This window comes from Aquarana catesbeiana, linkage group LG06 (assembly GCF_042186555.1).
Source record: "Aquarana catesbeiana isolate 2022-GZ linkage group LG06, ASM4218655v1, whole genome shotgun sequence".
Lineage (NCBI taxonomy): Eukaryota > Metazoa > Chordata > Amphibia > Anura > Ranidae > Aquarana > Aquarana catesbeiana.
The window spans coordinates 267074282-267097679 of record NC_133329.1 but is presented as its reverse complement, the minus strand read 5'-3'; the positions used below and the strand labels follow the sequence as shown (position 1 = coordinate 267097679).

At 41.8% G+C, this 23398-nt stretch overlaps 1 protein-coding gene across 7 annotated transcripts in view; it reads left to right on the top strand.

Annotated features, from left to right (window-relative positions):
• The window catches only part of RAPH1 (Ras association (RalGDS/AF-6) and pleckstrin homology domains 1), a 345430-nt gene that overhangs the window by 183199 nt on the left and 138833 nt on the right, over positions 1-23398 (top strand). For 5 of the 7 annotated variants that reach the window (XM_073633353.1, XM_073633350.1, XM_073633352.1 and 2 more), the window contains one exon: positions 17872-17988. The exons of the other annotated variants lie outside the window; for them this stretch is intronic. In XM_073633353.1, coding sequence (XP_073489454.1) covers positions 17872-17988 — 117 coding nt within the window. The remainder of the gene's footprint in view (positions 1-17871; positions 17989-23398) is intronic. 7 annotated transcript variants of the gene reach the window in all.

The following is a 23398-nucleotide window of genomic DNA, read 5'->3' as shown; positions in this document are numbered from 1 at the left end:
GACCAACCCAGGTAAATTAACGATAAAGAGCGGCCTCAGCCTACATGTCTCCACCAAACCACACACCCTGATGCATTTCACGCTGCCCACCAGGGCTGAGTCATAGGTTCTCTAAAATGCATCAGAGTGTGTGGTTTGGTGGAGACTTGTAGGCTCAGGCTGCTCTTTATTGTTTATTCACCGGGCTGGTCGGGAGTAACAGCGAATCCTTCCTTTTTACATTTACTAACCCTCTGGATTGGTATTCGGAGAAGACTGCACCCATGTGCTGGGACACAGGGATATGCCTTCACCTCTAATTTGCTGTCTGTCTGTTCCTTCCTTGTCAATCTTTCTACTGGCTCATCTGATAGCTGACCTCACTAACGTTTTACTGTTTTTGTCTGTGTTGCTTTTGGATAGTTTCTTTTATGTTCTGCCTGTTGAAAAGCTTGTCCCCAAGGCAGTGACTAAGGTCAAATTTCCCTAATGTAGCCCTCAACAACAACAAAACCTGATGAGAGTTCTAATCCTTTCCCACTCTATTCAAAAGTGCAGGAAGTGGGAGTGGGTCGGCTACTGCCTAATGGTGGGCTATCTTTTTAAAGAGCTGAACACTCTGTGCAAACTGTGTCAAGGGAACACCCTATAGAAATAGTTTTTGTAAAATGAAAATGTATTTAAATAGTGAAAATGTAACGTAAAACTTTGAGCGGGTGAGTGGGGGCGGGTAGGCCAGTGAGCGGGCAGGCGGGGAAGCAAGCAGAGAGATGACATCTCTCACCGCCCGCTCCGCATCACCGCAGTTCCGCCCTCACTGTGCAGCCGTGGGCAGCAGAGAGATTACATCATCTCTCACTGCCCGCGCCCACTCTGGACACAGTCACTGGCAAGTGACAGTCTGCATCTGTAGCAGGTGATGTGGCAAGTGACTATCTGCATCTGGTGGCAAGTGACAAGCTGCATCTGGTGGCAGATTATGTGGCAAGTGACAAGCTGAATTTGGTGGCAAGTGACCATCAACATATGGTGGCAGGCGACGAGGCAAGTGACCATCCGCATCTGGTGGCAGGTGAAGTGGCTGGTGACAATCCACATCTGGTGGCAGGGGAAGTGACGAGTTGCATCTGGTGGTGACTGAAAATCTGCATCTGGTGACAGGTGACGTGGCAAGTGACAAGCTGCATCTGGTGGCAGGCGACCTGGAAAGTGACATGCTGAATCTGGTGGCAGATGAGGTAGCAAGTGACAATCAACATATGATGGCAGGCGACGTGGCAAGTGACCATCTGCATCTGGTGGCAGGCGACGTGGCAATTGACATAAGTGACAAGCTGCTTCTGGTGGCAGGTGATGTGGCAGGTGACATGACAAGTGACGGGCTGCATCTGTTGGCAAGAGACGCGGCAGGTGTCAATAAGCATCTGGTGGCAGGGGACAGTGGCAAGTGACAAAGCGCATCTGGTGGCATGTGACGTGGCGTGGCAAGTGACAAGTTGCATCTGATGGATTTACATTAGGAACCAGACCGATTTGGGGGGGGTGCTGACTCCATCGATAGGATGCCGGCGGGTGCTGACTTCTTACCAACCCATAAGTCATTCCTGCTGCTCACAGCAGGGATGAGTCACTGTTCATTAGAATGTCAGTGCGTGCCAGATCCTAATAATCAGCACAAATCAAACACAGAACTACATAAAAAAACGCATGCAGATGCATTTCCATTGAAGACTATGGACCACAAAATCAAACTGCTTCACAAAGTAGCACAAGACCCTTCCCCAAAGTCACATCGCATCTCCGCAGCACTCATTTGAATATGCAACATTGGAAGCATTGTTATTTTCATTGTCCTTCAATTCAGTGTGCCCTAAGTTGCATCAGCTGAAGTTTCCTCATATCTGAGTGCTTGCTGTCAGTCACAACAACTAGCTAATAAAGAGAGAATGATGCTTTATTTATGTATGCTTTGTAACAGGGCCATCTTTAATATTGATTGGACCCTGGGCAAAAATTTTCTTGCCCCCCAGCATGCAATTTCACTCTTCACCTGCTCTGAGACATACAATAAATAGCAACTAGACTTAAAATCTGTTTACTGTATCAGATCAGGCAGCAATTGCGATTGGTTGCCAGCGGTTACAGCATATCATTACTGCTTACTGACTGGTTACTAGAGGTTACAGCACACATTACGGCTCACTGATTAGTTGCTCAAGGTTACAGCGCATGATTTCTGCTTGTTAATTGGTTGCTAGATATTACTGTACAGTATTACTGCTCACTGATTGATTGCTAGAGGTTACAGCACATCAATGCAGCCTTTATTTACATATCAATACCACCGGCCGCAGCTATTTACTTATGAATGCCGCCGCTATTTACATAGAAATGATGGTTATTTACACGTAAACACAGGGTCTGCAGGTGAGTCATCTGTACACAACAATAAGGCAGAGCTGGGCAGCATTAGTACCAGCACTTCACAGTGAGATATTGGGACACAGCACAGGACTAAAACTTAAAAGGACAAGGGAATTTAAACTTGGATAGTTGGCAAGTATGAGGCAGCTGATTTGGGCCCCACAAAAATGACAGGGCTCAGGGCAGCTACCCCTTTTGCCCTGCCTTAAAGACGGCCCTGCTTTGTAATAGGCACCAAAGTCGTTGTAGACAGGACTGAACCTTTCTGGGAAAAAAAGCAGTGTACCTGCAACTAAAATAAACTACTTCCTAATAGTCATAACTTTTGTCACTTACTTAATTCAGATTAATAAAAATGTTATTGTTTCTTAACCCCTTCCCGACGAGAGTACGCAGATGTGCGTACTCGGATTTTGGTGATTATACCGGGATGATGCCCACAGCTGCAGGTATCATCCCGGTACTGTTTTTTAGAGCCGGCAATCGGCTTTCCCGGTATAACAACCGATGCAGCTAAAAGCCGCTCGGCTGTTATACCGGAGGAGCAGGAGGGGACGTCCCCCCTCCCGCCGCTCTTACTGGGCCTCCCGTTCCACCGCGAGGCCCGATCGACAATCCGCCACCTCTGGCGGCTAGTGAGAGTTTGGAACGAAGCCGTAAGTTTCTTCGTTCCAGCCTCCTAATTGTAAACACGGAAACAACGTCATGACGTCACTTCCCATTTACTCGGCTGCCAATGGCGCCGGTTTTAAAAAAATATACAGTATTCAGAATCGCCGAAAACGGTGATCTGAATACTATGAAGTGCAAAGCAGGGATCGGGGGTCTTTAAGACCCCCGATCCCTCCATAAAGAGTACCTGTTACCACCTATGACTGTCACAAGGGGTGTTTACATTCCTTGTGACAGCAATAAAAGTGATCAAAATTTTTTTTTTTTTAAAACACAATTTATTAATATAAAAATAAGGAAAAAAAACATTTTTTAAAGCGCCCCCTGTCCCCGTGAGCTCGCGCAGCAAAGAAAACGCATACAGAAGTCGCGCCTGCATATGTAAACTGTGTTCAAATCACACATGTGAGGTATCGCCGCGATCGTCAGAACGAGAGCAATAATTCTAGCACTAGACATCCTCTGTAACTCTAACCTGGTAACCGTAAAAAAAAATTTAAAGCGTCGCCTATGGAGATTTTTAGGTACCGTAGTTTGTCACCATTCCATGAGTGCGTGCAATTATAAAGCGTGACATGTTTGGTATCTATTTACTCAGCGTAATATCATCTTTCACATTATACAAAAAAAATTGGGCTAACTTTACTGTTTGTTTTTTTTTTAATTCATGAAAGTGTCCCTTTTCCCAAAAAGTTGCGTTTAAAACACTGCTGCACAAATACCGTCTGATATAAAATATTGCAACAATCGCCATTTTATTCTCTAGATTTTTTGCTAAAAACATATATATAATGTTTGGGGGCTTTAAGTAATTTTCTAGCAAAAAATACGGATTTTAACGTGTAAACACCAAATGTCAAAAATAGGCTTAGTCATGAAAGGGTTAATCTGAATAAAATTTACAGAATATTTAGTTTTACTACTTGAATATGATGAATCCTAGGTGTTTTGGAATCTTTTGCAATTTGTTGCTAATTGCTGGACTCTGGAAAGTTTCCTTTCCTTCATGCTTTGAAACTTTGTTGATAGGTTTCTCTAGAGCTAGAGCAGTGGTCTCTATTGACTGACTACATCATCTTTGTATGGGGTAATTCTTGGAAAAAATGTTTCTTAGAATCCCTCACAGGGAACTGTGCTAAAGGTCTGAAGTTTCCTTTTATTTTCTTAATGAGCTTCCTGTCAGTGTTGTAAAACCGTTTGATAATTAAAGTAATAGAAACCATATGAATGTTTGTAGGGTAAAAAGAAATCAATTGTGAGTAATGGTATTGGGTTAGGTGAGCCTGCTTTTTGTTAATATAAGTTTGTTACATATATAACAGTCTTGTCAAAACTGACACATCATATATTCATGTGGCATAATATATTGCATTACTGATGTTATGCTGGCCATGCACACATTGTTTGCGTTCAGCTTGTAGGCTAATTGTCAAAAGATCTACTGGATTCCCCCATCCATGCTATACAGTGCAAATATTGTATTTGAACAGCCGACTCCACCAACTGTCAAAATAACTGAATAGTAGCTGCACCCGACTGGATGCAGGGGCTGTTCGACTGACAGTTTTCTTCTGTCTCCTTCAATTTTCCAATCAAATGATGTTTCCATTGTAGATACAGTATATAGAGTGTGATGTACACACTGCGTAATCAAGATTGATACTGTCTTTATTTCCTTACTACCTTAACCACTTCAATACAGGACATTTATACACCCTTCCTGCCCAGACCAATTTTTAGCTTTCAGCACTCTCACACTTTGAATGACAATTACTCAGTCATACTAAACTGTACCCAAACAAAATTTTTATCATTTTTTCCTCACAGAGCTTTTGGTGGTATTTAATCACCGCTGGGTTTTTTATTTATTTATTTATTTATTTTATTTCTCTCACACAGCACATACATACCTGCAATGACACCCCAAAATACATTCTGCTATTCCTCCGGAGTATGGCGATACCACATGTGTGAGACTTTTACATAACCTGGCCACTTACAGAGGCCCAACATCCAAGTAGCACCGTCAGGCGTTCTAGGAGCATAAATTACACACAAATTCCTGCCAACCTATCACATTGTTGAAGGCCCTTCATATTTCTAACACATAGCATGTACTGTACATACCAATTACAGACCAAAATACATTCTGCTGAGCAAAGGGTAAAGAAAAGATTACCTGCGGTTTTAGTAGTACAGTGGTCCACAGAGGAGAGCATCGGTCCAGGCAGCAGGCAGGAACGTCGACAGCAAAACAGGCAGAAATACTGTCCATAGTCAGTACAGGTAGAAATGTTAGCACAGCCAAAGCATTGGCCCAGGTAGCAGGCAGGGATGTGGTCCGCAGCAGCAAAAGGCTCGTCCATGCAGCAGGCAGGAATACTGTCCATAGTTAGTACAGGCAGAGATATGGTCATCATAGCCAAAGTATTTGTCCAGGGAGCAGGCAGGACCATCAAGCTTAGGGCATCGGTCAGGAAAGAATGGAGACAGGGGTTGAGGCTTCTCCCACCTAAATCTCTTTGAAGCCTCCAGGCAACCAGACCCTGTTCTGGGAACAGAGAAAACCAAAAACTGTTCTTCACAACTCAGAACACTATTCTGGAGCCCTTCACATATGTGAGACCCCTGTGTAGCAGGGTAAAAGATCAGTCCAAGGGGCAGGCAAAAACATGGTCAACAGGCCGAGGTCAGTGCAGGTAAAAGGCAGAAATAAACGGTAGGCAGAGGCATAGTCAATAGTCCAGGGTCAGTTCACGTGAAAAGCAGAAACATGGCGGATAAGCAATGCAGACAGAGGCATAGTCGATAAACAGGCCAGGGTAGGTTCACATGGAAGGCAATGATATGGTTGGTTGAGGCATCAGGGCAATATTCAGGACAGAAATTGAAAACGGGGAAATATGGGCTAATGGTTTACAAGAGTGTGATAGTGTCTGAAGCATTCTTCGATGCAAAGGCCAGGTTGGGAGAGACAATGGAAACTGATGTCTTTCCTAACTCCTCTTTTGGTGCACACCCGACATTTTTTTGGCGTCGTCTTCTGGATCGTGATGGTGGAATATGGTCAGGAAAATGGCGCTCATGTAGTCTGCTGACACAATCGGAGCAAATGCTTTCTGGGAGGATACCTGTTGATACAGTGGGGACGGAAAGTTTTCAGACCCCCTTAAATTTTTCACTCTTTGTTATATTGCAGCCATTTGCTAAAATCATTTAAGTTCATTTTTTTCCTAATTAATGTACACACGGCACCCCATATTGACAGAAAAACACAGAATTCTTGACATTTTTGCAGATTTATTAAAATAGAAAAACTGAAATATCACATGGTCCTAAGTATTCAGACCCTTTGCTGTGACACTCATATATTTAACTCAGGTGCTGTCCATTTCTTCTGATCATCCTTGAGATGGTTCTACACCTTCATTTGAGTCCAGCTGTGTTTGATTATACTGATTGGACTTGATTAGGAAAGCCACACACCTGTCTATACAAGACCTTACAGCTCACAGTGCATGTCAGAGCAAATGAGAATCATAAGGTCAAAGGAACTGCCTGAAGAGCTCAGAGACAGAATTGTGGCAAGGCACAGACCTGGCCAAGCTTACAAAAAAATTCTGCTGCACTTAAGGTTCCTAAGAGCACAGTGGCCTCCATAATCCTTAAATGGAAGACGTTTGGGATGACCAGAACCCTTCCTAGAGCTGGCCGTCTGGCCAAACTGAGCTATTGGGGGAGAAGAGCCTTGGTGAGAGAGGTAAAGAAGAAACCAAAGATCACTGTGGCTGAGCTCCAGAGATGCAGTCGGGAGATGGGAGAAAGTTGTAGAAAGTCAACCATCACTGCAGCCCTCCACCAGTCGGGGACTTTATGTCAGAGTGGCCCGACGGAAGCCTCTCCTCAGTGCAAGACACATGAAAGCCTGCATGGAGTTTGCTAAAAAAAACACCTGAAGGACTCCAAGATGGTGAAAAATAATACTCTCTGGTCTGATGAGACCAAGATAGAACTTTTTGGCCTTAATTCTAAGCGGTATATGTGGAGAAAACCAGGCACTGCTCATCACCTGTCCAATACAGTCACAACAGTGAAGCATGGTGGTGGCAGCATCATGCTGTGGGGGTGTTTTTCAGCTGCAGGGACAGGACGACTGATTGCAATCGAGGGAAAGATGAATGCGGCCAAGTACAGGGATATCCTGGATGAAAACCTCCAGAGTGCTCTGGACCCCAGACTGGGCCGAAGGTTTACCTTCCAACAAGACAATGACCCTAAGCAAACAGCTAAAATAACGAAGGAGTGGCTTCACAACAACTCCATGACTGTTCTTGGATGGCCCAGCCAGAGCCCTGACTTAAACCCAATTGAGCATCTCTGGAGAGACCTAAAAATGGCTGTCCACCAACGTTTACCATCCAACCTGACAGAACTGGAGAGGATCCATATAGGAATATAACAGAGTGAAAAATTTAAGGGGGTCTGAATACTTTCCGTCCCCACTGTATATCAGGGCAGTGACAATGTCTTCAATAAACTTTAGGAAGGTGTTGGGTGCTTCCGTTAATTTTTGATAAATGATGAAAGAATTATACATGGCCAAATGAAAAAAGTAAACTGCAACTTTTTTATACCAGAACAGGAATTTTCGTGTTGATAAATAGGGCTGCAACATTTGATTATTTAAATCCACACCCCCCCTCCATTAATTAATTGTACTCATGGATACAGGAAGGCTTTCGAACAGGGCCGCCGTGCCTTCTGCGAAGTTCCACCGAGGTGTCATCATGAATGGTGAACATGATGTACACATCTTTCCTGTCCATCCACTTCACAGCCAACACTTCAACACCTCGTTCTTCAAGCTTGTCGATTCCCCCCTTTGTAGCATTGTAGTGACTAGATTCTGTGGGAAGCCCTTTCTGTTTTTCCTTGCTGTACCACAGGCCAAAGTATTTTTCAGGTATAGGTGGCAGAAAAGGGTTAAACCGTTATAGTAATTGTCCATGTAAATGTGATACCCCTTGTGGAGGAGTGGGAATGCCAACTCCCAGACAATTTTTCTGCTTATTCCCGTGTAAGGTGGACACTCGGGGGGCTGGAGCTGGGAGTTTTTGCCTTCGTACACACGGAATGAGTGCATATATCCGGTGGAGCTTTCACAGAGCTTGTTGAGCTTCAACCCATACCTCCCCTTCATACTGGGAATTTACTGCTTGATTCCCAGCCGGCCTGTGAAATGGACCAGGGATTCGTCCACAGAGATGTTCTTGTCAGGGATATACATTTTGGCAAACCTCTTGGAGAAAAAATCAATTAGGGGGTGAATTTTATATAATTTATCTGAGCCTGGGTGATTTTGGGGGGGGGGGCACTGTGCATTATTATTAAAATGCAGGAAGCGCATTATAATACCATATCGGGACCTGGACACGACAGATGAAAAAATTGGCATATGGTGGAGAGGGTTGGTCGACCAATATTTATGCACTTCATTTTTTTTTGTTGAGTGTTAGGCCTAAAAACAATTTAAGCTCCTCCACCATTAGGGGTCTCCATTCAAAAGGGCGGGCATAGCTTGAGCTGGCATTGTTTTGAATGAATTGTTTGGGCAAAAAGATTGGCTTGGTACACGATGATTTGAACTAATTCGTCAGGGAAAAATAAATTTAAAAAAACAATTTCAGAAAAAACTTCTGTGTTGACTTGCACACCTGGCTGTGCTGTGAAAGGGGGGATCGTGGCTGACCCTGTGCTAGAAGGCAGCCACAATGGGTTTGCCAAGGCATTTGGAAGCTGGGTTTGGGCCCTAATTCTTTGACGTGCAATTCCTGCACTTGTACTGGGCCTTTCCTCCTGGGGTCTAGCAGCGCTTGTACTGGGTCTATCCTCCTGGAGTCTAGCGCCATTGGCACTGCTGGTAGCTGCCTGGTGTTCAGACCGTCTTCTTTTTGTACGGACTGCTTCCTCCTCCGATTTGGATCCTGATGTGCTGCCTTCGATGGGCTCATATTCCAAACCAGAATCAGAATCAGAACTGGGCGGTGAGAGCTCCCCGTTGCTCTCATCGGTCAGACTCAGAATTTGATATGCCTCTTCTGGAGTGTATACCTTTCTGGACATAGTTGCTGTGTGACGGGTGACACTGATGGGCTGAACGTCTGGGACTAACCTTGGTAGTAATTGGCTGCACCTTGGTAGTAATTGGCTGCTCCTGATGAGATCATGGGACAGGTACTCTGACGGGATGGATGACAGGTACTCTGATGGGATGGATGATAGGTACTCTGGTGGCGGGTACTCTGGTGGCGGGTACTCTGGTGACGGGTACTCTGGTGACGGGTAATCTGACGGCGGGTAATCTGATGACAAGTACTGTGGTGACAAGTACTCTTGTGACAGGTATGGGGTGACAGGTAGTCTTTATTTGGGGGGGGGGGGCAATCTGGACACTGTAGTATAAACTGTATAATATGTAACTCACTGTTAGCTGATCTTCTCACACTGGATCGGTGTCTGAGGAGTAGAACCTGTTACATTGCTGTTTGTTGACATTTGTGACCGGCTGTGATTGGACATAGCCAGTCACGTGGTAAAGAGCCAATTTTATTGGCTCTTTACCCTGATTGTGGCTGGGCTTTGTCCGAGGGAAAAGCATCAACCCCGATGGCTGCTTTGCATAGTGACCGGCTGTGATTGGATACAACAGGTTACAATGCTTCTCACACTCCACCACCCTCTCATTACCCCCAACGGGGAACGGCTGATTCCAGATTGCCGCGTGGAAAGCCGAGGACGTCATATGACGCCTGCTCAGGATGGGAGATCCCATCTGCGGACATCATATGACTATGGCTGGGTAATGAAGTGGCTAAACAGGATTATATTACAGTACTGTTTTGTCAGGTCTTTCCCATTTCAGATTTATTTGCCTGTGGGCCAATCAGTTTTACAAGGATTTACATTCTGAAATGTGTATATATTTAGGAATGTACTTTCCTGTCAGCCTTGTTTCACAGCATTTCTATGCAGCTCACTGAATTATTCCATCTTTTTTTCACCTGAAAATGCAAAGCGTGTTGCTTGTATCGTTAGCCTTGTTGGTAGGAAGTCATTAAAGTGACTCTATCACTAGAGCAGATCTCGACAAATCCCAGGCACAAGGTGGCGATTGCGTCCTGGTGCCTGGGCTTTTGTCAGCTGTCCGCCTCCCACTTTGCTGACTGCGCTATAGCCAAGAGATGGCCACAGCATGGTGGTTCGGCTCTAGGAGGGCATAGTGCCGCCTCATCTGTGAAGAAGAAAAATTACCTACTTGCTAAATTTTATAAGAGAAATTAAGAAAAAGTTTTTTATTAATATTTTTTTGGGTGGGTTTTTTTTCCAAAAACGTTGGGTCTTTTTTTTGTTTGTTTAACAAAACATTAAAAGCCCAGTGGTGATTAAATACCACCAAAAGAAAAGATAAAAATGTAATTTGGGTACAATTTTGTATACTTGCGCAATTTCCATTCAAAGTGTGACAGCTGAAAATTGGCCTGGGCAGGAAAGGGGGTGAAGGTGTCCAGTAGGCAAGTGGTTAAAAAAATACTGGGTACTTTACTATTTAGCTGGCTCCTAGATTCAAAGCAAATATGTCAAGTCTTGCACTGGAGGGTCAAAACAGTGAAAAGCAACACCTGTAGAAAGAAGAGGTGATGTACTTGCTTTTCTGGCAGCCTGTATCTGAAATTGATGCCGTGATACTACTCCTTGGCAACTGCAAGTATTCAACTGAATTCAAATAGAAGCAGCTGCACCTCTACCAGGCCGGCCAGTGGGAGGAGCTACTGCATGTGATTGGGCTAGCAGGAATTTACAGGTTTAGAAATGCTGAACACTTCCAAGGGTCGGGGGCAGCGTTACACTGGTGTATTAGCTCTACTTTCTACATACATCTACCTTTTTGACCCTGTAGTTGCAGTATTACTTTTTAAGTGGACTTTACATCAAAATATAAGGTATGGCTAATTATTAGAGCACATGCCCCCATGTAAGAATGCTTGGAAAAACTATAATAAAAAGACATCGGGCAAAAAAAAAAATCACTTATTCGCTAAGTGACATCACTGGCACCTAGGGGAGGATGCCAGAAGGTGGGGTGTGAGGAAAGTAACATTTACAGTAACATTTCTTCTAATTTCCTTTTTGCTTGCCATTTTTTACATAGGGGGGCTCTGTTAAATATTGGTATCTTGCATTTTGATGCATAAGCCACTTCAGCCTTGATTCATACTGGAAGCAGCATGTGAATCGCACATTCCTGTGGAAATCACATGCGATTATATGCAGTGCGATTTTGAGCTCATTCATTTTTGATGACTCAAATTGCATCGCATCTACATCCAGCCACTCTGGAATCGTACCGCACGGGTGTTTATACCCATGCAATCTGGTTCAGGCAAATTCACAGCGTTTGTGACCTGCTTTTGGGGTGTTATTAACGTTTAATTGACACCCGCAGCAGATAGAAGAACATATTGTGATGTGATGTGGGAAAGGCACAGGATTCACTGCGTTTTCCGCACTGCGTCAGTGTGAACCAGGGCTAAGAGTTAGAGAATGTTGGTGGCTATCACCACATTATGCACCAATATCATTTTTACTACTCAATTTTATCTCTGCATTGGCTGCCTTGTTCTTCTCTTTGAAAGAAGTGTAGTTTTTCTTCACGTATATAGAGAAATGCATATTCTTTCAAGGTTAACTTCACTTTTGTGGGAAAAAGATAGCAGAAAAAAAATTAATAAAGCACATACAATTGCTACACAAGTCACCTTACCTTTTCAAACTGCAGTGCTGTAATTTTCTGTAAAATGCAATATGGCTACCTGAACATGTTCTGTACACAGATGGTATACAGAATGCCCCCCCAGAAATTTCCTGCTCGAATGTTTGGCTTACTGATTTTCCCAGAAGTCTGCACTAAGATACAAGTCATTTTGGTTATTGTTTGTTTTTGGTGAGATACTCCAGAAGGGAAATAATATCTAAACAGATTCAGACCCTGAAACTTTCCTCATTAGAGCCCTGCAAGTGCAGAAGCTGATTGTGAATGGGAGTGACTTTGTAATTAACATTCACTTTGCACACAGACACTGACAAATGCATACTCAATATGCAACTGCAGCAAACCTTAAAATCCTAACAAGTAAGTGCTAACAGCATTCTATTTCGATTTCCCTGTTGCCAGGCTCTTGTATTCTGACTGTCACTAGCACTGGTTGTGGGAATAACCCAGCAGTGTCTTTGGCTGATTGGCTGCAAGTGCTGTTTGGCTGACAATTTAAACCTGGCTCCTTTAACAAAAGCCAGCCAGCTCGAGTCTGTGAAATATCTCTAGTCTTTCTAATATGCAAATTTAAAAAAATTTGATCCAGTGCAAAAGTATTGAAAAACAACCTAGAAATGCTTCCTGAAAAGCCTGTTTAAATTAGGACAGTTTTTTTTGGAGGTCCAGTTTGACCATAATTAGTAAACAAATGAATCCAAAATTGTCATGCAGAGCACATTTCACTTCACGCTGCCTTGCATTTACCAGGACAACACACTGTAGCACCCTGGTATGTGCAGACGCTAGACATCATTGCATATGCAAGGACTGCTCTTAATGTGGAAACATTTAAATAAAATTACAATTTTCAGCATTAAATTGGAACTACAATAAAATTCTTTCACTGATTAACTGGGGGAGGGGGCAGTTACATCAGCACACATTATTAGGTGCCTAAGACAGAAACATAGATGTCATTTAATTAACATATGGAGTCTACTAACTTAAAGTGGATATTCCCCCTGTTCCCAGAGCAGTTACTAGTAACCATGGCAACAGATGATTTTTAACACTTAAACATTTATTAAAACAATCAAGTGATCCTTTTGGGATGATGTAATTAGACTTCTATAACACCCCTGGAGGCCTGCTTCTTTGAGATGGATCCAAATCTTAACCTCGGTGGGGCTTATAAAATCTGCTTGTGATCGATTATGTAAGAGAAATGTCTGTCTCATCTTCCTTCTTTTTTTCATGATGCCTTAAAGTGGAGTTCCACCCACTTTTACAACTCTTCAGCATCCCTCACTAAACTGTGCACTGTAAACGAATTGGATATTTTTTTATTCTTTTTTTCTCAGCGCTTACTGTATATCTGCTGTATTCATTTTTCACTTCCTCCTCCCTGGCCGCGGCCCATCGCATCATTTCCTGTTTGCAATGCCTTCTGGGAAGGGGCGGCAACTTCCTCTGACACTGCTGTTGCTGTGGAAACCTGACCTGAAACCTATTACACTGCTTGTGCTGCACTGAGCATGTGCGAGATATGAAAGGATGAGATCCAGGAAGAAATACAGTCTGGCTTCAGATGCCCAGACTTAAGATGGCCACGGCCTGCTGTAAGTTTATAAAATAACAAACTACTGCTATAAACTGACAAAACAGACCTTAGTTTACAGACTAACTTTACTAGAATACATTAAGCTTGTGTATTATAGGGGTATTTTTATTTAAAAAGTATAATTTCGGCCGGAACACCACTTTAAAGCGGAACTAAACCCATCAATTTTAACGGTTCCAAAAAAGTTACATTCCCGGCATGCTGGGAATTCTGTCACATATGATTGTGTTCTAAACCAAACTGTCAAACCATCAAATGAATGGTGTCATAACTGATCACATGTGCAGCACCATGGCAGTTGCAGATCAGATGCCAAGATGGTAAAAATTTTGCCTTTTATTTTAGCCTTCAGCAAGTAAAATGCATGCTCAGTTGGGTTGAAATCAGGTGATTGCAGAATATCCCACTTCTTTTCCTTCAAAAGCTCCTGGGTTGCTTTTGCAGTGTGTTTTGGATCATTGTCCATCTGTACTGTGAAGCACCGTCCAATCAACTTTGCTGAATTTGTCTGAATCTAAGCTGACAGTATATCTCTAAACACTGCAGAATTCACCCGGCTGCTTCTGTCACATCATCAATAAACACCAATGACCCAGTGCCACTGGAAGTCATGCATGCCCATGCCATCACACTGCCTCCATCATGTTTCACAGATGACGTTGTGTGCTTTGGCTCATGAGCTGTTCCAAGCCTTCTCCACACTTTTTTTTTCCTTCCGTCATTCTGGTACAGATTAATTTTAGTTTCATCCATCCAAAGAATGCTTTTCCAGGACTGGTCTGGCTTTTTTAGATGTTTTTTGGCAAAGACTAATCTGGCTTTTCTATTCTTCAGGCTTATGAATGGTTTGCACCTTGTGGTGAACCCTCTGTATTTGCTCTTGTGAAGTCTTATCTTGATTGTAGACTTTGACAATGATACGCCCACCTCCTGGAGAGTGTCCGTCACTTGTCTGGATGTTGTGAATGGGTTTTTCTTTACCATAGAGAGGATCCTGCAATCATCCACCACTGTTTGTTTTCTGTGGACGTCCTTGCCTTTTTATGTTGCTGAGCTCACCAGTGCGTTCTTCTTTCCTCAGAATGTACTAAACTGTTTGGCCACTCCTAATGTTACTGCTATCTCTCTGATGGATTTGTTTGGTTTTTGATGCCTTACAATGGCCTCTTCCACTTGCATGGACAGCTCCTTTTGAACGCATGACGTAGGTTCACAGCAATAGAATCCAAATGCAAATACACTTAGAATCAACTGCAGACCTTTTACCTACTTAATTGATGAAAAAATAACGAAGGAGTAGCCCACGCCTGGCCATGAAACCGCTTTTGATTCAATTGTCCAATTACTTTTGGTCCCTTAAAAAAAGGGGGATGGGGCCCATATCCATTATATAACTATAGCTTGAATATGATTTGGTAAATTCCTTAAAAAAATGAAAATTGTGGCTGTGTCCAAATATGTATGTACCTAGCTGTGTGTGTGTGTGTGTATGTAAATACAGTTAGGTCCATATGTATTTGGACACAGAGTTTTGGAAAACCGCACAGATTGGTAACATTATTTATATTGAACGGATCTTTTTTACACATTCAAAACATTACACATTCCCTTTATTGCCCATTAGCAGAATTTTTTTTCAAAAATCCCTATCATAAGAAAGATGTTTTCTCATGACAAAATTACACGTGTCTAACCATATTTCTTAAATAAACCATATATATAGTGCAGCGCAACTAGCAACAAACTAACAAAATCATTAGTGAATATGTGTAAATAACTTCTATAACAATTATGTATCCAAAAAACAAATCAGAAATATAACCGTGAAAGTGAGTCCAAAAACATTCCGTAATTATGAGCAAATCATTCCATCAACCGTTCATTGTGCTAATGTTCAAATAAAAATTGTCGACATGCCACGCGTTTCGTCCTTGGAGTGGACTTCATCAGTCTGATGAAGTCCACGCCCAGGATGATATGCGTTTGGGAATAGGAGCCAGACCCTCGGTTAATCATCCTGCAGTCCCCGCCACTCATGTCCAATCACGCTGGGATTAGGCTATATGTTTGACATGCCGGCTCGGCTTAGTGCCTTCTATGTGAGTGTTTTATCTGTAGTTTCTTTGATATTAAAACGTTTACAGAAAGTACTAGATAGCTTTTATTTATTTACATATACCGCTGAACCAGAGTATGCATCATTCAAAGGAGTTGGAGATTAAGAGCGGAGCACACACCTGATTTTACCCCCATTAGGGGACAGCTTACTTGGAACCACTGGTAAAACGGGTCTAAGTATAAGGTGAGCTGCAATCTAATCACTGGTGGAGGATTGTTTTATGAGCACTGTTTTAGTCCTCTAATGCAGCGTACACACGACCGGTTTTGCTGTCGGAATAAACTCCGAAGGTTTCTCCGACGGAATTCCGCTCAAGCAATCTTGCATACACACGGTCACACCAAAGTCTGACCATCCAGAATGAGGTGACGTACAACACGTACGACAGGACTAGAAAAAGGAACTTCAATAGCTTCCGTCTCGTACTTGCTTCAGAGCATGCTGCGTTTTTTTGGTCCGTTGGAACAGCATACAGACGAGTGGTTTTCCTGATAGGAATTGGTTCCGTCGGAAATATTTAGAACATGTTCCATTTCTAGGTCTGCCAGAATTTTCAAAAAAAAAAATCCGATGAGGCATACACACGATCGGAATAGACGATGAAAAGCTTCCATCTGATTTTTTTCTGTCGGACATTCCGCTCGTGTGTACGCGGCTTAACACGGTGGTGGAATATCACAACGTTTCGTCAATTTTTATTTGAACATTAGCACAATGAACTGTTGATGAATTATTTGCTCTTTAATACAGAATCTTTTTGGACCCACTTTCACTGTTATATTTGTGATTAGTAATTGTTTTTTGGATACATAATTGTTATAACTGTTGTTTACACAAATTCACTAATGATTTTGTTAGTTTGTTACTAGTTGCGCTGCACTATATATATGGTTCATTTTGAGTTTGAAGTGAGAACACCTTTTAGTGATGAGCAGCAACTATATTTATTACATTTTATTCACTTGGATATATTCTTAGAGATTTATTATTTGTTTGTGCTGATTGAGTTTTTAAGTATTTAATCTTTTCTTAAGACCCAGTTTTCTAATTTTTTAATGCAAGATTCCTTTTACATATGCTTGCCTTACAGCATTAAAAAAGGAAACAATTGGATAGAAGTTATATGTAAAAGAATGCCAGAGACAAATTATCATTGTAGTGCATGTTAAATGGCACAGAGTTAATATTCTGGAGCTGTCAATTGCAGATCTGCTTAGATGTAAGTTTTAGGATTTTGTTAGTCAAAATAGGTTAAAATGATTGTAAAATATATATTTTTTTTAAATTAAAATAAACATATTACATTTAACTGCTCTGTGCAATGATCATATCCAGAGAGTGGCCCCAAACCTTTTCTGGGATCTCACGCTGGTGCTGTCCGCTCCTCCTCTTCTCTGAGTGCCCCATGCCATGCGGTCGCACTCCAAAAACCACAAGGACACACACAGCGTAGCTTGGCCCTGCCCCTGCTCCCCTCCTCACAGGATTTGACTGGAAGTAGTCAATAACCGCAAGAACCAATGAATGCAGGAAGAGAGCAGACTGGGCCTGCTATCAGGGACAGTGTTTAGGAAGAGGGGAAGGAGGCACAGACATTGGAAGGTTATTTACATTAATGCAGAGAATGCATTAGGGTAACAATTTTTTTGCCTTTAGAACCACTTTAAGTGATTTGTACTATCTGACTGCAAAATGTTTGGCCATATTTTTCAATCCTAAAATCATTTCTTCAGAGCATTGCTACTGGATCTCCTGTGTCTATGGAACCAAAAGTCCCAGCAAACCCTTCTGGCCCCTTGGCTATCCTTCTATGCTCTCTGGCCAACAGAGCATGCTGGGATTCAGTCAGAGACCTATGATGTGGAAATGCTGTCACTGCTATATAAATTTATATTAAGTTTTTGATGCTTGACTTTCTCTACTCTAATGAAGGCCCAAACAATCAAAATTAGGAGGGACGTTTTCAATGCACTAAAAAGGCATTATTCCACTTTACTGTGGCTTCTAGACTTTAGTGTGTTTGTTTCTTTTGTCTACTACCCTTACTAAAACTATATCTGTTTTTGTGATTTAGGTTCTGCCGGTTTTCCGTCTTTTTATGTACAACACATTGTTATTTGTATTCTCTGCATGGCAATCTAATAAAGGCTTTGTATTTATATTGTACTTATTTTCTTTTTTCTGGTTTTTATTTTCATTCTTGCATGATTCCCTTCTGTTCACTCCCCCACCATTCTGTGTCAGTGCACCCATATCTCCCCTACATGTCATGTCTCAATTTCTCAGCATGTTACCCTGGGAAGACATTTTCAAGCCAGACGTCATCTTGACTTCACAAAAGAGGAGTCGGAAGCAGGCTCTGTAAGTTGAAGGATTTATCTGCATGGCTCCTTTAGCTTAGTGTAGACTGTAGCCAGCTTACAACCTTTTTTGTTTCAAACACAGCTAGGCATCTGTGAATGGCATATCACCAAGGGAGAATCTGCTGTGCTTGCTGTCCTTCCTGTAGCTAAATCTGTTATGATGTTTCATACAAACTTTTGGTATTCCCCACAGTATTTTAGGTTATGTCCACAGGCTTAATTTGGGTAATATCAACAGTAGTTGCTTATCATAAACGTTTAACTTCTTTCACAGACTAACTGAACATTCAGATTGAGCCATGTGCAGCAGATTTAGGCATAAGAGATGATCCGACAGGTATTGGTTCTCCAGACCGGTGTTAGAACTACCAAAATATGGTGCTAAGGTGTAGCCATCATCCCTGGAATATAGCACAAAGAATACCCTCTAAACCAACATAAGGGGGACTATTATAAAAACAAAATAATAGGGAATGGCGCTGTTCTATGTGAGAAAAATTATTGTATGTGTATAAACCATGAAAGTGTATGTATATAGTGAAGAAAACGTGTATATCCAACAAGAGCAAATCCTTCCTATCATATAAAGTGACAAGTGCTGAAAATGAATATGTGCAAAAAAATATATATCAATATTCAAGTAAAAATGCAATCAATGAATGTACTTCTCCACTGGTGTTACTAGTACTCCTCAAACATCATTAACAAGCTGTGCAGGGCGTATATAAACATGTGTAAAAATTAAAAAAGTGACTAATAAAACTGCTGTTGGTAATATCTGATAATAAACCAAAAAACAAAAAAATAAAAATCAGAAATAAGTGTCCATAAAAAGTGACATAGTGCTCCATCCAATTAGTGAAAATCTTCTTAAAATATAGACATGAAAAAAACGCGATGGCAATGGTGACTGTTCCCTTTATGTGTTTTCACTCACCAGAGCGCTTCACCCCTGCAGGGGTACAAACATGAAGTATTACTCCGGTTCACGGAGTTACGATATCTCCCTAGTTCCCAGCTTCAGGGCAAAGGACCATCCACGGGCGGATAAGGAAGGAGACTCCACTGTCTCCCCTCTGCAACGTAGTTCTCTGCCAGATATCCACATATATATGTTATAAAAAAGAAGAAATGATCCGCATAGCGTGACTCCGTATAACTTCTTTTATAACTTATATATTTTTTTGCACATACTAATTTTCAGCACTTGTCACTTTATATCTTTATATGATAGGAAGGATTTGCTCTTGTTGGATATACACGTTTTCTTCACTATATACATATATGTGTATATGTGTACATGTACATATATACATACACTTTCATGGTTTATACACATACAATCATTTTTCTCACATAGAACAGCGCCATTGCCTATTTTTTTGTTTTTATACTTTGGTTGGGTTTCACCTAGGTGGTACCTTTTTATAGGAAGGCAGCTGTTACAATCCTAAGCGCGGATTCCTCTGAGTTTTTATAAGGGGGACTATTGTATGCTACCTAAATACATAATAACAATTATTGATAAAAAAAATACCATTTTATTATACAAGAATATAAAAACAAGCGCGGCTGAAGTATAGTAGATAACACATATAATCAATGGCCGTACAATATGCCAATAGATGATCTTGAAGCAGCAAAGAAGTCACTGATGTGTTTCGAAGTCACCTTCTTCCTCAGAGGTGCCATATGTTACTTATACAGAATAGAATTAACTATAATTAAATGCATAGGATTAATCTCAATACATCACAAAAGAGAATACAATGTCCTGAAACTGGTATATATAATAATTCGCAATTCTTCATATGACATATAAGAAACATATAAAATGTCATATAATAAGGTCAATACTAACCTATATGCAAAAACGGTATACATTTACAGCCACTTAATAAAAGCATTGAAAACAGATCAGTGCCGCTACGCTGGTCTGACAGAGAGGGATATGGGAGGACCTCTCAGTCCAAACACCCACCTTCCCAACACTGGGGAAGAAGCAGGATAGCCCATGCTCAGGATCGAATGAAACTAGCAAAAAAGAAATATACATTTGTAATTTTATGTGTGTTTTAAATGTAATAATAATAATTTATATGTAGTGGAATGGCAATGTCACAGACAATGAATGACAATGTCATTCATGAGCCTGGGCTATCCTGTTATATAGTATATATAGAATTATAATTATAGTTCATTCTGTATAAGTAACATATGGCACCTCTAAGGAAGAAGGTGACTTAGAAACACGTCTGTTGCCTCTTTGCTGCTTCAAGATCATCTATTGGCATATTGCACTGCCATTGCTTATATGTGCTATCTACTATACTTCAGCCGCACTTGTTTTTATAGTCTTGTATAAAAAAATTATATTTTTTATCAATAATTGCTATTGTGTATTTAGGTAGCCTACAATGGTCCCATTATGTTGGTTTAGATTTAGAGAGTATTCTTTGTGTAGGCCTTAAATACTTTGAAATAGAACTGTGATCAGGCTATGGGCATTCAAATATTTACATATTCCTAAAAAGCAGTAAATATACCTTAAAACAAGAACTTACCTTCTGTAGTTGCAGGCACTGTGGAGTAATTAAAATTTGCAGCAAGAAGTGCTTTGTTTAATATCAGCATTAGTTCATTTTTTTTCCCAGCAAGGAATAGGTTAACTGCAGCTACTGTTTCTGAAAAAAGTTGTATCATTCGCCCGTCCCCATCTGCCCTCTCTGCCATTCAAAACTCCTATTACTACACTCCCACAATGCATCACATTCTGTGAATGGGTGGTGAAGATCCTGCCATTCTCAGGGGCAGTGGCTGCAGTTAACACTCACAGCACTAGGAGACATGTACTCAGTAGAGAGTCTGGTGGTGCCTGCGAGAAGTATTTTTAGAAAAAGTAGCAGCCTTCAGGTAATGTGATACACAAAATATAACTAATGTGTTTGGTGCTGTATCCCAAAATATATATATATATATATTGTGTGTGGTGTATGTATGTGTGTGTGTGTGTGTATGTGTGTGTGTATATATATATATATATATATATATATATATATATATATATATATATATAGTATATACATAATTATAGCTTTTCATGTGACAACACTGAAGAAATGACACTTTGCTACAATGTAAATCAGTGAGTGTACAGCTTGTATAACAGTGTAAATTTGCTGTCCCCTCAAAATAACTCAACACACAGCCATTATTGTCTAAACCGCTGGCAACAAAAGTGAGTACACCCCTAAGTGAAAATGTCCAAATTGGGCCCAAAGAGTCAATATTTTGTGTGGCCACCACTATTTTCCAGCACTGCCTTAACCCTCTTGGGCATGGAGTTCATCAGAGCTTGACAGGTTGCCACTGGAGTCCTCTTCCACTCCTCCATGATAACATCACAGAGCTGGTGGATGTTAGAGACCTTGCACTCCTCCTGTTTGAGGATGTCCCACAGATGCTCAATAGGGTTTAGGTCTGGGGCCATCTTAGCCAGTTCATTACCTTTAACCTCAGCTTCTATAACAAGGCAATGGTCGTCTTGGAGGTATGTTTGAGGTCGTTATCATGTTGGAATACTGCCCTGCAAGCCAGTCTCTGAAGGGAGGGGATCATGCTCTGCTTCAGTAGGTCACAGTACATGTTGGCATTCATGGTTCCCTCTATGAACTGTAGCTCCCCAGTGCCGGCAGCACTCATGCAGCCCCAGACCATGACACTCCCACCACCATGTTTGACTGTAGGCAAGACACACTTGTCTTTGTACACCTGACCCGGTTGCCGCCACACACGCTTGACACCATCTGAATCAAATAAGTTTATCTTGGTCTCATCAGACCACAGGACATGGTTCCAGTAATCCATGTCCTTAGTCTGCTTGTCTTCAGGAAACTGCGGGCTTATTTGTGCATCATCTTTAGAAGAGGCTTCCTTCTGGGACGACAGTCATGCAGACTAATTTGATGCAGTGTGCGCCATATAGTCTGAGCACTGACAGGCTGACCCCCCACCCCCTCAACCTCTGCAGCAATGCTAGCAGTACTTATACGTCTATTTCCCAAAGATATGGCGCTGAGCACGTGCACTCAACTTCTTTTGTCGTCCATGGCGAGGCCTGTTCTGAGTGGAACCTGTCCTGTTAAACCACTGTATGGTCTTGGCCAGTGTGCTGCAGCTCAGTTTCAGGGCCTTGACAATCTTCTTATAGCCTAGGCCATCTTTATATAGAGCAACAATTCTTTTTTTCAGATCCTCAGAGTTTTTTGCCATGAGGTGCCATGTTGAACTTGTGTGTGTGACCAGTATGAGAGGTGAGAGCAATTAACACCAAATTTAACAAACCTGCTCCCCATTCACGCCTGAGACCTTGTAACACTAACAAGTCAGATGACATCGTGGAGAGAACATGGCTAATTGGGCCCAATTTGGGCATTTTCACTTAGGGGGTGTACTCACTTTTTTTGCCAGTGGTTTATCTATGTGTGTGTGTGTGTGTGTGTATATATAATAGTAATTCAACCTCAGCTTTAAACACAAAGCAGGAAAGAAGGAGGAGAGCAGAGGGCTGAAACCGACTTGAGCAACTTTATTACTTCTTTTGTGCACTTTGAGCATTAACGCCTCACAAGTGCCTGCCACTACAGAGATTGGTGGGCGCTTGTTTAAAAGATAAGTTCACCTTTTAAAAAAAAATAATAATAAATGCACATCTTTTTTCAGGTAAAAAAAATGTGCATTTAGTTTTTTTATTGGGAGCCCGGAAATCATTGCTGATTGTGGGTGCAATGCAGGGCTCTTGCAGACTCTGCGTGTAAGCTGCCTGGTCATACATCGTACAGGAACAGGAAGCATTGGTGAACTCAACAGCACTGTGGTGGTTCATTGAGAACTACAAGCCTACAGCCGCAAAGGCTGCCAGACCTTGTAGTTTTCCATTCACAGCTCTGTAAATGAATGATGCGGGCAGAGCCCGGCATGGCCACGTTCTTTGCAGATTGTGACAGAGAGCTGGGGTGAGAATATCCCCCTCCCTGTCACAACGGTGAGTCGCCTGGGGGGAGAGGTGTGGGTGGCGGTGTATTTGTTACATGTTACACCCTGAGTATGGGTGTAACATGTTACAAAAGGTGAACTTATCCTTTAAAGCTTATTTGCTACTTGTTTTGAATATGTAAATATTGAAATGTGGTAACCTGGCCTCTGTTCTAGTTGACGCCACTGATCGGGAACACATGCAAAGATCAGAAGTTCTGACTTTGCTTAGACTTCATGCTTGTGCTAGAGTTTAGCAACATAGAGAGTATCGAACCAGTCAATACTAAGCAACTAGCATATTCATATAAAGGTATGCGATGGCTGCATGTTTCTTTCAGCACAGGTTGCCTTTAACAGAGGGTGCGGGAGTG